The sequence below is a fragment of the Peromyscus maniculatus genome, chromosome 5 (assembly GCF_049852395.1).
Source record: "Peromyscus maniculatus bairdii isolate BWxNUB_F1_BW_parent chromosome 5, HU_Pman_BW_mat_3.1, whole genome shotgun sequence".
NCBI classification, from domain to species: domain Eukaryota; kingdom Metazoa; phylum Chordata; class Mammalia; order Rodentia; family Cricetidae; genus Peromyscus; species Peromyscus maniculatus.
In genome coordinates, this window is record NC_134856.1 from 59,350,524 (window position 1) to 59,364,948 (window position 14,425).

At 48.7% G+C, this 14,425-nt stretch overlaps 1 protein-coding gene across 12 annotated transcripts in view; it reads right to left on the minus strand.

Annotated features, from left to right (window-relative positions):
• The window catches only part of Ttc13 (tetratricopeptide repeat domain 13), a 61,125-nt gene that overhangs the window by 14,255 nt on the left and 32,445 nt on the right, over window positions 1-14,425 (minus strand). For 8 of the 12 annotated variants that reach the window (XM_015986406.3, XM_015986405.3, XM_006992815.4 and 5 more), the window contains 6 exons: window positions 13,583-13,699; window positions 12,736-12,846; window positions 7,535-7,617; window positions 6,555-6,696; window positions 5,970-6,144; window positions 2,070-2,226 (listed from right to left, as the gene is read on the minus strand). In XM_015986406.3, the coding sequence (XP_015841892.1) occupies window positions 2,070-2,226; window positions 5,970-6,144; window positions 6,555-6,696; window positions 7,535-7,617; window positions 12,736-12,846; window positions 13,583-13,699 (785 nt within the window). The remainder of the gene's footprint in view (window positions 1-2,069; window positions 2,227-5,969; window positions 6,145-6,554; window positions 6,697-7,534; window positions 7,618-12,735; window positions 12,847-13,582; window positions 13,700-14,425) is intronic. The other 4 variants (XM_015986408.3, XM_015986407.3, XM_042277863.2 and 1 more) reach the window with 2 other exon arrangements.

The window sequence follows — 14,425 nt, forward strand, 5'->3', positions numbered from 1 at the left end:
ATTTGTCCTGGAAACTTTTCCAGATACACAGTGTATAGTGCCCCTTCCAACAAGTGGTCAAATCTTGTTCAACTATGACTTTTAACTGATTCTCAGTCCATTGACATTTATTGCAGTTATCAGATATCTGAACTGATTTCAGCCCATTTTCCTATTTTCCCCTTTGTGCTGGATATTTTTATGTCAACTTGACACATGCTAAAGTCATCTGAGAGGAGGAAGCCCCAATTGAGAAAACACCTACTTAAGACTGGACTGTAGGGAGGGCCCAGACAATTTTGGGTGAGGCCACCCCTGGGCTGGTGGTCCTGGGTTCTATAAGAAAGCAGGCTGAGCAAGCTAGGGGAGCAAGTGAGTAAGTAACACTCCTCATGGCCTCTGCATCAGCTCCTGCCTCCAGGTTCCTGTCCTGCTTGAGTTCCTGCCCTGACTTCTTTCGATGATGAATAGTGATGTGGAAGTATTAGTCAAATAAACCTTTCCTCTCCAAGTTGTTTTTGGTCATGGTGTTTCACAACAGCAATAATAGCCTAACTAAGACACAGCCCAAACACCCATACACATAAAATAATAAAATTCAATTTTAAAAAATGTCCTGGGTGGTAGTGATGTACACCTTTACTCCCAGCACTCAGGAGGCAGAAGCAGGCAGATCTCTATGAGTTCGAGGCCAGCCTGGTACAGAGTGAGTTCCAGGACAGCCAGGACCACACAGAGAAACCCTGTCTCAAAAAACAAAAACAAAACAAAACAATATTTTAAAATGCAACTGTGGACTTATGTGATTCATTAGCTTTGGAAAACTCTTGGCTGCAATTCTTTTAAAACCGCTGCTTATCCATTTCCCTTGGATTCCAGGTGTGCCTACTCCGCCAGGCCCTCAGTGCCCCTCCTCCTGTCTTCTGCCCCCTTCCTTCCAGCTGTGCTGTTCCCCGCAGCCACCTGTCTTGCTGCTTAGCCCATTATTAAAGTCATTGCTCAGTGACAATGTCTTCTATCCCTAAAACTGCCATTTATTTTAAAACCAACCTGGCCACATCAGACAGTCTCTTGTTTCTTGTTCATGTTGGCAACTTAGTCATTGTTTCTGTTAGCATTTTATTTAGTTATTTTCTGTCTGTATTCAGCAACTTCAGGAGGTGAAGTCCTCAAGGTCCAAGCTTGCCAGTTGCTCCTTCACTGACTCACGCATGCGGTGTGGAGAGTCCTGAGGTTTGGATGTCGTTCCCATGGTCTTAGTTTAGGAGACTATGGGGACCCAAATGGGTATAGCTTTCCTAATAGGAGTTTGCAACTGTGTCTGCGGAGGTCCTAGAATGCCTCCAACATGGGGTCACATTAACTTCTAAAAGGTTTCCTTAATCCACTGCAGGGCTGGTGGGCTACAATCCAGATGTTTCTCTCTCATGAATGCTCACCTCCCTCCTTCTTTTAAAGAAAACAGAAACGTCAAAATGTAGCGATCTTTCAATTTTAAGGCACTGCTGGACGTTTGGGAATTATTCTCTACTCTGATCTGCTTTGTGGCCTGCCCGCCCTTAAGTACATCTGCACTTTCCCATTACAGCGGCAGCTGCCCAGGAGTGTGATTTTTAACCTATGTTCCTTGGCTGGCCCTGACTCCTAAGCTCCCCGCCTCCACCTTCCTAGTGCTGGGATTATAACTGTGCACCACCACGCCTGGCGAAACTTTCAAACTGCTAAACAATTTGTTTTCTAGGCAACAAGCAAGCATTGCTTACTAAAGATTGCCTGTGAGCCTCCATGTATCTGACATGCAAAGGCTGCACAAAATGAGTATAGAAAGGTCAGGCTAGCAGGAGAAGCAACATCTGTAAGCAAGTTTCAAGGTACCTTATAAACTAAGAGAAATAGCTGGTGGCATATAAACTGCAAGAAGTCATTTACTGATCAAGAAATAGCAGCACTCAGGCAGCTGAAGCAGTGGGATCATGAGTTTGAAGCCAGCCTGGAATGAACACACACTGAGACTCAATCCCTTTAAATAAATGGGGGGGGGGGTGAGCTCCCAGTTTGGGCTTTGAGAAGCCACACCGCCCAACACTTACTTGATGTGAGGCTGCAGGCCTGGCTGCTCTTCGTAGCCATCTATGAGAAAAGGCAGGTTCTTCGCCCAGTGGTCCTTGAAGCTGCCTGGTAGATCCGTGTCAATGTTATATTCCGTCAGGGGGGTATCGAGGTGTGCGTGCAGATATCGAGAATATTCTGTAGATGGGAAAGGAGCTGCCAAACCTAGGAACTGCTGAGGACGCCCTTGTTAGAGCAAGGCACCACATAGATGCTTCGACCCACATTGTCATCACTGTAGGAATTCTGGAAGATGGCTGCCATAGTAGCAGGACTATAGAAGCCTGCCACTGACTGGAAGCACAAGGATCAAGTATACATCAGTCTGCTGGGGGCTTCTCTGACTACATTTTAACCACCTTTCCATGAAGAGAGCCAAAGAGCTCATCTTTCTGTTTCAGAGCCTGAAACCCCAGGGAAGTACCAGACTGAGCCTGGGGCTCTGTCAGCTCTGAGGGACCAAATGGGTGTGCAGTCTCACCACCACCTGCCTGACCGCTGCATCTCTCTCTAGAGACCTGCAGGAAGGAGCATGGCAGGTATGCTAGCCCAGTCAGGGGTCATTCTCTGTGCCAGCCCTGCTGTGCCAGGAGGGGTGTGAAGGGTAACCTGTCCAAGAGATGGCCCTGGGCTGTTGATACTTGATGCAATCTTCAGAGACTTCAGTATGTTTGGGACAACGTGCACATATCAATCTATTTTTTTCCAACTATACAGTCTATGAAGCTCAAATTCTGATCAAGTATAGCTAATAAAAGATGAGCATTCAAACTAGATGTCCTATGATTGCAAAATACACCGCAGAGGCCCAAGACTTAGAGTAAAAACCATGGAATGTAAATTTAAAAAAAAAAAAATTTGGTTATTTTTAAAGGTGTGTGTGTGTGTGTGTGTGTGTATGTCTGAATGTGGATCTATTCATATGAATGCAGGTGCCCCTGGAGAACAAAGATGTTGGATCCCCCTGGAGCTGGGTACAAGTGGCTCTGAGTTGCCACATGTGGTTGCTCGGATCCAAACTCAAGTCCTCTAGAGGAGCAGTATGTGCTCTTAACCACTGAGCCATCTTCCCAGTCCTAAACCATAACATTTCTAAGGAGGTCAGTCATGATGGCTTATGTATGTAATCTGAGTACTTAGAAGGCTGAGACAGGAGGATCATCATGAGTTCTAAGCCATCTTGGGCTACACAATTAGTTATAGGCCAGCATGGATAAAGGTGAGATGTTATCTCAAAAGATCAAAAAAATTGATTAGAAAAAAGTCTAATGAATAGTTTTCTGTTAATGATATGTTGAATTAAAATTTTAGATGCAGGCCGGGCGGTGGTGGCGCACGCCTTTAATCCCAGCACTCGGGAGGCAGAGCCAGGTGGATCTCTGTGAGTTCGAGGCCAGCCTGGACTACCAAGTGAGTCCCAGGAGAGAGGCGCAAAGCTACACAGAGAAACCCTGTCTTGAAAAACCAAAAAAAAAAAAAAAAAATTTTAGATGCACTGAATAAAATAAAATATATTATTAAAATTAACTCTAACTGCTTGTTTTTGCATTTCTTTTAAATATTTTTTCATTTTTACTTATTTGGGGGAAGCATGTGTGTGCCATAGTATGTGTGTGGAGGTCTGAGGACGATCTGTGGAACTCGGTTCTCTTTCCACCATGAGAGTCTTGGGGTTGAACCCAGGTAGACAGGCTTGGTGGCAACTGTTTTCACCCACTGAGCCATCCTGCAGATGTTTCTCTCCTATGCTTTTACATTTTAATATGACCAGTACTAACTTAAAAGGATATACCTGGACTGCATCTTTTTTCTGTTTCACAATAATGCTCTCAAGGGCTAATGAAAGCAAAGGCAAAATATGTGGCTATGCAGACAACAAAAACATCTTCCTGAATAAAGGGGGAAAATAATGTGCGTATATACTGGAAGATAAAACTGTGTGTACGCTGGAGGATGTATGTTTGTGCTGGCTGGGTTTTGTTAACTTGACACAAACCTAGATCTATCTGGGAAGAGGGAATCTTAATTGAGAAAGTGCCTCCAGAACATCAGCCTGCAGGCAAGTCTGTATGGCATTTTCTTGATTAATGATTGGTGTGGAAGAGTCCAACCCACTGTAGGTGGTGCCATCCCTGGGCAGGTAGTCCTGAGGTGTATCAGAATGCAGGCTGAGCAAGCTGTGAGGAGCAAGCCAGTAAGCAGTACCCCTCCATGGCTTCTGCTCCAATTCTTACCTCCAGGTTCCTGCCCTTACTTCCTTCAGTGATGGACTCTAACATCTAAATGTGAGCCAAATAAACCCTTTCCCACAAGTTGCTTTTGGTCATGGTGTTTTATCACAGCAATAGAAACCCTAAGACAATGGGCATGTGTGCTTGAAGAGGTATGTATACACTAGAAGGCATGTGCGTGCGTGCGTGTGTGTGTGTGTGTGTGTGTGTGTGTGTGTGTGTGTGTGTGTAAGCAGGCATAGGAAGATGTGTATGTCTATGTACATTAGAAGGTGTGTCTGTGTACACTGGAAGATGTGTGTGTGTGTTGGTATGTGTATGAATAAAAAGATGTGTGTATATACAGGAAGATGTTTATGAGTATATAGGAAGGTGTGTGTGTGTGTTGTGTGTGTGTAGGAAGATGTGTGTATTAAGTGCATAGGAAGATGTGTGTGTACTCAGAAAAGTGTTTGTGTGTGTATATACATGGGAAGGTATATTTGTACATTGTGATGGTAATCTAATTGTACTGAAATGTGATTTTGATTGTATGTTAATAAATAAAGTTGCCCGGGGGTCAGAGCTATTAGAGCCATAGCAAGAGTGTGGCGGTGGTGGCACATGCCTTTAATCCCATAGATCTCTATGTGTTCAGGGATACAGCCAGCATTGGAGACATATGCCTTTAAGACCTAGGGGGCTGTACATTCAGACAGTGACGAGGCAGTCACGTGTTTGGGTTTACAACCAATGAGAAGGCAGAACAAAATACTATAAAAAGACGAACAGACAGGATATAGCTCTCTTTTGGGAAGCTGGGACACCACAGGAGGAAGGGTGAGATTTTAGCTCTGAGCTCTGACCTCTCGGCTTTCTCTTTTTCATTGTTTTTGTGTTTCTTATTTAATAAGACTGTTGGATACATCAACAGTACATAAAAGGTGTGTGTACATAGGAAGGTGTGTGTGTCTACTAAGGTATGTTAATGTGTATACATAGGAATATGTGTGTGTGTGTGTGTGTGTGTATACAGATGTGTGTATACACAGAAAGATGCATGTATAGATAAAAGATGTGTGTGTATGTGTATGCAAAGGAAGATGTGTGTGTACATAGGAAGATTTATGTTTATGTACATATGAAGGAGTGTGTGTTACATGGGAAGATGTGGGGTTGCTTTGGAAGGTACATACATGTATGTGTATACTGAAAGATGTATATGGAGAAAAAGCAAGTCTGTGACTAGTTCAAGAACTGCTCCTTTTCTCACCAAACTGTGTCTTGCTGATATCAGAAGCTGTGATAGAATGGAATGCAGGATCAGAGATGCCAGGTAACTCTCATCAATGAAAACCCCACGCAGGGTACTTTCCTGTCCTTCAGTGAGATGAGGAGGCACCCGACAAACTACCCACAAAGAACCTCACATCCAACTACAAACGTGCTTTTACTCAGGTCAAGCTTCCGTGGAGTTTTGGAAGACCTGTAGGTAAGGTAGAAAGAACATCGGGCCTGTCTCGGAAGATATTGAGGCCCCTAGCCCTGCAACCTCCAGCATCAAGAGACGCTAGGGACAGAATGCCCAGCTTCAGCTCCACCATCTCACAGAGGCAGCAGGGTGCCCACAGCTGGGCATGGAAGTGGAAACCCCCACCATCTTCTGCTTACCTCGGAGATACTTCACCCTCAAGTACTCTGGGCTGGCCTTCTGGCCGGGGAGAGGATCGTTCAGCATAACTTTTGTCTGTGCTTTAATTCCTTCATAAAACTGGCCCATTGCCACGTGGCTGAGTCCTTTCATGTACTGGCATACTTCATTGTACGGCTCTAGTTGCAGGCAACGCTACAGTTTAGGACAAAAGGCTGCATTAGTGTCCCCGGGGTTAGGACAGCTTTTCCTTCAGCCCCAAAGCTCTCCTTCCAGGTTGAGTCAAACTACATACAGGTTTCTAAGTTAGTCTAGAGGCCAAAGCAAAGGTCCCTCCCTCTCTCCCCGTCCCCTTCCCACCTCCACCCCCAACCCCCCGGACAGGGTCTCACTACCCAGGCCACCAGGCTGGCCTTGAACTCACTAAGAGCTGCCTGCCTCTGCCTCCCAAGTGCGGGGATTAAAGGAGTACACCATGTCCAGATTCCTCTTTTTAGTGTGTGTGGCTTGTGCAGGTATTTGTGGTTCCTTCACAGAGTTCCACTGAGCTCTCTGAAGCAGCAGCAAGAACTCCAGCTGTAGCTCGGCCTGCTGGAGAGGCTTACCTTGAAGTTCTTCAGGGCCTCCTGTAGGCTGCCATGGTGGTAGAGCATCGTCCCTCGGAGCTGCAGGGTCTGCACATGGTTCTGGTTGAGCAGCAGGGCTTTCTGGAAGCTCTCAGTGGCTGCTTCAAAATTGCCAAGTTCTCTAAGGATTGAACAACTGTGATGAGCAATGGGCAGCAGGTCAGTGACGCCAGCCCTGGAGTTCAGTTCTGGGAGGTCTCGAGGGAGGGGTGTGTCTCCTGCTCCCTGAACACCTCACACACAGTTGCACAGTCTTCACACCACCTAGGAATCTAACATTGCCGGAATCTAACATACAGTTTTAAAGGATGCTCACAGTTTCGGACTTCTCTAGGAAAAATTAAGTTACTGATTTCCAAAACCAAATGCACCCTCCGTATGAGGGTGAGATTTCTCTAACAGCCTTTCCCCTGTAGACACAATGGCTCCTTTACAGGCTAGACACTGGAAGCCCAGACAGCCATCAGTGGCACACCTACACAGTTCAAGTTTCAGGGGCTCCTAGCCCATGCATTCCCACATCAACCATGTCACCTGCCTTTCTGATTGAAGTGAAGTTGCTTTTTAAAGTTGAATACTCTAATAGTGAAGCAATGCACAGAGCCAAGAGGTGAGGGCCTGGTCACAGCTTCCTATACTGGACTGACTTTCCCACGATCAGGAATTCACCACCACATAGCCTGGCAAGTGGCGATGGTGTCTTATCACCCAGCACCATCCAATGCCAGGCACAACATTCATCTACAGGGACTTATGCCCTCACACCACTATGACCCTCAGAGAGCTGTGTAAGCTGACATGACTTCTATATGGTAACATACAGAAGTCCCGACACAGGGCTCCCTCACATCCCAGAGGAGATGCCAGCAGGTAAAGCAATGCCTTCAAAGCGGACATCTTTTCTGAGAGATGCATGTGTCTTTCCTGGTTTAGTCTCCTTTCAGCCCATTGTCACTCACCTGTAGGCCTGTCCTAGACTTTTATATGCATCGATAAAGTCAACTTTCTGTTTCAGAGCTTCTTTGAAGGCCTCGATGGCTTCCTGTGGAAGGTATGCAGAAAATGAGCCCGCTTGCATTAATTCCACGTGCATCACTAAAGGTTTACACATAGGCCACACCTGTCTCTGGCAGAATTATCTTAAATAGGACCAAAAAATGAGGCAAGCTGGTTTTTGCAATAAACTGTTGGGAGGCTGTGATTCTAACAGTAAAAACTAAATAAATAAAAATAAATAAATAAATAAATAAAATTTAAAAAAATGCATTTCTATAAAAACAGCCTCAGGCTTCCCACTGTGACAGAGCTGTTGTCTTGTCTAACTCAGTAGCGCTGGAGTGCTAATGATTTCACCTTCATAAGAACATCATTTCTTCAATCCATAACAGCCCAATGGACCAAGGAAACTCAACAGCTGTGTGAGAATATTCAAAATGACAGCTTGCTGCATTTCAACTCAATCAACAAGATAGATAGGTATAAATTGCACATAAAAAAAGCCAAAAAGACTCTTGTGTTGGCAGTTGGGATTCCTTGATTCTACAGGGAAACAGTGAAAGAAAACAGAACAAGGCTAGGGCACTGGGCATGGCTGTGCAGCCCAGCAGCTGGCTGAGGACTGGGGAACTGGGCATGGCTGTGCAGCCCAGCAGCTGGCTGAAGACTGGGGCACTGGGCAAGGCTGTGCAGCCCAGCAGCTGGCTGAAGACTGGGGCACTGGGCACAGCTGTGCAGCCCAGCAGCTGGCTGAGGACTGGGCAGTGGGCACGGCTGTGCAGCCCAGCAGCTGGCTGAGGACTGGGCACTGGGCACAGCTGTGCAGCCCAGCAGCTGGCTGAGGACTGGGGCAGTGGGCACGGCTGTGCAGCCCAGCAGCTGGCATGGGGCTGAGGTCGGAGTGCTGTGGCCACCAGGAGGAATCCAGAGCACACTTGCTCACACCCAAATCCTAATGTGAGAACTGCCACTAGAGGGCACCATTCTGGTCAAGGCTAGACAACCTACACATGTGTACCCACTACCCTTGCACTTTGACATGCTATTACGGTTGCTGTAATTGAAAAAAAGAATACAGTCACTTCTCACGTTCCCAAGGACAGGACAGAATGGCACTAAAGTAACCACTGCAACTTGAAGAAGAAGACTCGACTTTAGACACCATCACACCTGTTCAGTTAGATGTTGGTAGGCGAGAGCTACTGGTGTCACATGCCTTGCACATGGTAGGCACTCAATAGTCAGCAACTTGCAGGCGTAAGGCCGCTTTGCAAACCGTACAACTGCAAGACTTCAGAAAGCCATCGGCCTCTGCATCCAGATTCTGTGTCGACGGGGGCGGGGCAGCCTGGGTCGAGGAGCCGCGGCAGGGAAGAGGAACTGCTGGTGAAGGGCTCCTTCAACTCTGAATGTGGCTCCCGAAGTGGCCCAGTCTTAACCTTTTAGGGCTTTTACGATACTTTGATTTAACAAACACATATTGAGTGCCTATTATGTACCAGAGCCAGTGTGAGGAATTGAGGGGTGGGTACAAGACGAGCAAGTCATTATCTCCGTCCTCTAAGAACACTCAGTCTAGTTAGAATAGAAAGCCAGTTGTGTAACGGGAGTTATTAGCACAAACGTTACAAGCTACAACAGAGACAGGAGTGAGGCTCTGGGAACGCAGAGAAGGCAGTGACAGCCCAGCGCTCTCGGGACTGAACAGTGGTGGGAGGAGAGAGCAGTGCTATAACTGAGCCAGGAGAGGGAGGAAACCACAACAGCGCCCACCCGCAGGTGTGAGTGCAGAGACAGGGACGGGACCTGGCCGGTACCTGACCTGGCCAGTACCTGCCCGGGCACCCAGGCCTCGGGGAAGGACTGACCGTGCAGAGCAGCAGTGCGGGGGAGAGCAGAGGAGCAGGCCCCGGGCTGGGTCAGTGGGCCTCTGGGCAAGAGATAATGAAAGCTCAAGGTGAGTGTCCCCAAGGAAAGAAAGAAGGGTCGGATCCAGGGACATTTCTGAAGGCAAACAGAGACGGAATCCGGTGGCTGAGGTGAGGGAGATGAGGCAGGGCGTTCTAGGCTGGAGAGTCTGGGGGAGGGCAAGTACAGTGGCCACCACAAGGAGGCAGGAGGACGGCAGGGAGAGGGAGGGGCTGGGGCGAGTTAAGTCTGCAGCGTCGGTGGACATCCAGGGGAGATGCCCAGCGGGCAGCTGCTGCCCGCTCCACTTACAGCATGCGTGGACGCCACAGTTCTTCAAAGTCTGATTCTCTTCAGCTTTTAAGAGTCTTTGGTTTCAGGGTTCCTGTCTAAGCACACTGCTCAGCTCTCTACCTCAGCTGCCAAAGAGGGACACAGCAGAATCAAGATTTTACAGCATCGGGAACAAGAGACTAGCTCGCACGAGGCAACCTCTACGTGTGGACGGCTTCAGAGCCGTGGGCTCGGCAGATGCGGCCATCTTCACTCCATCACCACCATCCGCCCTGGTCACTGGGCGGTCACCACTTGGCTGCTCCCATCAGGCAGCTCAGGGTGAAGAGCTTAACATGTCCTTGTGACGTGGACTAAGTGGAGGGCAAGCTCTTGCTGTCGGGTTGCAAGGGCCCTCTCCACCACGCTGGACAGCTGTGTATGTGCCTGGCCAGGTATGGTGGGGGTCACATGAAATCAGCCTACCGGAAGCTGAGACAGCGGGGTTACGAGGTAAAGACGGGCTTGAGCTACACAGTCAAGCCCTTTCGGTAAGAAATGACACAAGGAAAACATTTCAGAATGTTTGGTGTCCTTCCATGAAAGGTCCTTACAAAGTCAAGTCGCCTCCTTACTTTCTAAATGCCACCGGCCTGAACAGACCCACTCTGAGGTCTGTCAGTTCAAGGCCACTGCTTCGTGTCTGTGGAGGGTCGGGGTCATTCTTTAGCTCCATAATCACACAGACAGCTGTCTGCTCCTCACGAGGATGCTGGTGGGACTTGAGGGACTAAGTGCAACCCTCTGACCTGCTTAGACAGCACAGATAAACCACCACAAAGAGGCCCTCCACGTCTCCTCCTAATGTCCATGCACTCGACTCGGCACAGGGGGAGAGGGAGGACCCAGTGACTTGGGAAGACCCGCACACTGAGGGACTTCGAATGCTCAGAGAATGAGAGCACTGTCCAGGTTCTTGGGGATCTAGAGAACCAATCAAGTCTCCTCTTCCAGCCTGTCTCAGGAGACTGTCCCTGCACCGATGGCCAGCTCTGTCTAACAAACAGCGTGCATTGGCGGCTACACGCGTTCCTTTACAAAATATTCATAATATGTACTAGATGGTATTTTCCATGTGTCTCTTTCTCCTCCCCGAGATTGCCTCTGAGTGCAGCATGGTGGCCTGAACCTTTTCACATACAGAGGCTGTGAGAAAAGATGAAGAAGGAAAGGGACTCGGAGAGTGGGTGGACACAGCCCACTATGGCCTATATCCTTGTGGGCAGTTCCACACCTAAGGAGAAGTCTTTCTTTTGAACACTCTGGGCACTTACACATGGGATGTGAGGAACATACAAAGAACTAGCAAATCTGTTTCGTCTTTTGGTTTTTAGTGGGGTGGGAGTTTTTAAAAAGCATCTATACAACAGATTAAACTTTTCCTGATAAATAAACTGTAGTTAGACTTTTCTCATATGGGATGCCACCGATCTCTGTTGGGTGCTTTGAAAGGAGACAGAAGGTTGTGCCTACTTTATGGATGTACAAGGAGCTGAAAGAGCTCAGCTGCATGTCCAGCAGGTGGTTAGCAGGGCTCAAAGCAAGAGCACAGTCTGACCTCCAAGGCCATGTGCTCTGCCCTTGACATCCGCTGTCCCTGTTACTTCTGAACACAGGTGCCATCCGCAACACTGAGAACGTTATTTGAGGCCTCTGCCCAGACAAATCTGCCATCCCCAACCACATCTGCAGCCCTCCTGGGAATGACAGGGATGGCTCTGGGATCTCTGCAGACACTAAAATGCACACGGTTTCTGGTTCTCAGACAAGACAGTGCAGTGTCTGCATGGGGTTTACATCCATCCTCTGAGCTCTTTCGGGGTCCCCTGAATGGCCTGTGACAGCTAATATAAGGTGGCTGCTATAGGTATTGTCACTACGTCATGCTATTCAGACAAGAGCGACAAGGACAAAATCTGTACTCTTTCCCCCTGAGTATTTCAGGGCCGTGGATGGCAGATCTAAGGACAAGCAGCTAATGGACGCACAGGGCTGCCTGCCCCACGGCAGAACTATGTGGTGAGGTGAGATGCATGTTCGCTTGCTGAAGACACTCCCCATCCTGTGCTGCCAAAGCTTTTCACAGGCTTCAACACTGGACTCAAGACCGCCATCTCTACACAGGACTGTTGCATCCCACAGTGCACTCTCCAACAAGGCGACTGGCTGTGCGTAGCTCTCAGGCCAGCCCATCTCTCATCTAGTGGCTTGGATTATCCTGTCATAGGGGACCACCAATACTTTGAGGCCTTGTGTGGCATTATAACCCAGGTACGGGAGGCGGCAAATTTGTGATCCCTGGTTACTGGTACAGCCTGCTGCACAGCAGGATCCCCACAGAGATGCAAGGACATGCAATGGAGCGCTCGGCAGGAAGCAACCCACACAAATACTTCCCCTCAGGTCAAGTGGTCTGATTGTTGACAGTGGCTTACTCCTCCTACTGCCTCGGGATCCGTGTCCATGGTCATACTAGTCACACTGGCCAGATCCCTAGCCTCCCCCTCCTCCCCCTCCTGTGGACCCAGCAGCTGGGCCAAGTCTCCTCAGCCCCAACGGGACCTACAAATGTCTATCAGTCTCCGGTCCTTCTCACCTGGGTCAGACCGTCAGAACCAACCTCTACATCACAGACTTGGGACCCACTATGATTTTCCCCAAAGCCACAACACACAGCTCCCCTAGGCCCATGAGCTGAAGCCAAAGTGCTCAGCACTGCTCCAGAGGAAGACCTGCTTCTAGCAGCCAGCAAGTGAAGTGTGCATGCACTCACGCACGCACGCATACACGTGCGCGCACACAGAGCTAAGACACCTGTGACGTTCCGAGGTGCATCAGGTCAGTCCCACTAAGTCCCCCCCCACCCCCCCACCCCTCCAGCGAAGCAGGCACAGCAGCGCAGGCGCGGGCAGCGCAGCTTCACCTTCAGAAGTCCTCTGTGAAAGAAAGTTAGGCCTTTGTACAGCATGGCTGTGGGCTGGTTTCTGTTCAGCTCCAAGGACTGCTGAAAGTCCTCGTGGGCTGTCGCGTAGTCCTATGGAAAGGAGGAGGAAAGATAAGATTGGGTTTGTTAGAAATTAGACAGGGCAGAGGGAAAACCCCATCGGGTCCCGGGCCCTTCTTGGCCTTGGAGGAAAGGCCACGGCGAAGCAGTGCCGACGAACTAGCAGTCCTCGCCCGCTAACGGCTAACTGGTGTCCACAGGGGCTTGATTGCAGGCCCTTTGTCTCGACCACAGGAAAAGCATCATTTCCAATGCCAGCGAGACCATCTTTCCTCACACTGGACGCTTGTGAAATGCCCAGGCTGCGGTGCGTCCTCACTGTGTGTTAGCTGAAGCTCTGGTCTGTACATGCACTGTTTAAAGTACTGCAAGCCCACAGACACCTGTGGTCCAGGGGCCACTGTGACAGAAACAGACTCTTGCTAGATTTAGTCCCCCTAAACAGAATGGTCTGGAAGTCTTACAGGTTCAGAGTACAGCTCTCAGACTGAGAAGCAGACAAATTCAAGTTGTACCTCGAAGCAGAAGCTATGAACCAAATTGCAACCTTTTCATACCAGCCTAGAATTTGATACTGCTGAAGCAGGCCCAAACATGGAGACACGACTGGCCCTTATTATTCTTTATTGCATTTAATTTCTGCCAAAGACAATGCTCTCACAGCTGCCCTGTAGCACTGACATTAAACTGAACCCAATCTAGCAAAGAGTGGCTTCTGAAATGGTGGGAGAAGTGAGGTGTGGACCAATCTTTACGGGGCAATCACCTCAGATATGAAGTACAAGGTCCCCCGGTGTCGGTACAGCCGTGCAGAGGGCTGAAGCTGAATAGCTTTAGTGAGATCATTTACGGCTTCAGTAATTCGTCCCAGAGGGGACAGAATCTAGAAATCCAAAACATGCAATCAGGAAAAGTTCCTACAACCAGCCCTCCTATACTGTCAGTGTTTTAATTGTTCAATTCCACTGAACCACACACCACTCACAAAGCTCCCTGTGGCAGGCTGCGACCCACGGCCTCATGCACGTGCAGGTGGATGCACAGAAGGGCCACTAGTCTCAGTTTAGTGAGAGGAACCGGATACGACTCAAGCAGCTGCCTTGCTACTGATTCCACTCTGGGCATACCAGATGTGGCTCTTCTTGAAATAAGACCCCTTTTTTCTTATGCTATGTTCACTTTTTAAGTAAAAAATTGGCACATGCACATTCAACCACTGGGAGAGACAGACAAGTCCTGGCAGTTAAGTCCTTCCTGGTCTCTAGCTCTACTCCCTGTGGGAGCAAAAGATGAAGGAGGATTTCTAGGATCCCAGGTACCCTGTCAGGCCCTAGCTCATCAACCACAGTCAGCATCACAGGGGAAACTGTCTGTCTACTTGAAAAGCCCCAGTGAAAGAGCCAGCAGTCACTGCGGTCCAGGCAGCATGACAGCACAGATGACAGCCCAGCACCCAAAAGGAAGTCAACACGACATAAGAAAGCCCCATGGGTCCCTGTGTTCATGCAATCCACCCCATGCACTTGGTCACAAGCAATCACCATTCCAGCAATTTCTAACCAGGGTGTTCTAAGAAAGGTCATGTTCACCCTGTGTTACAACTGGTCAC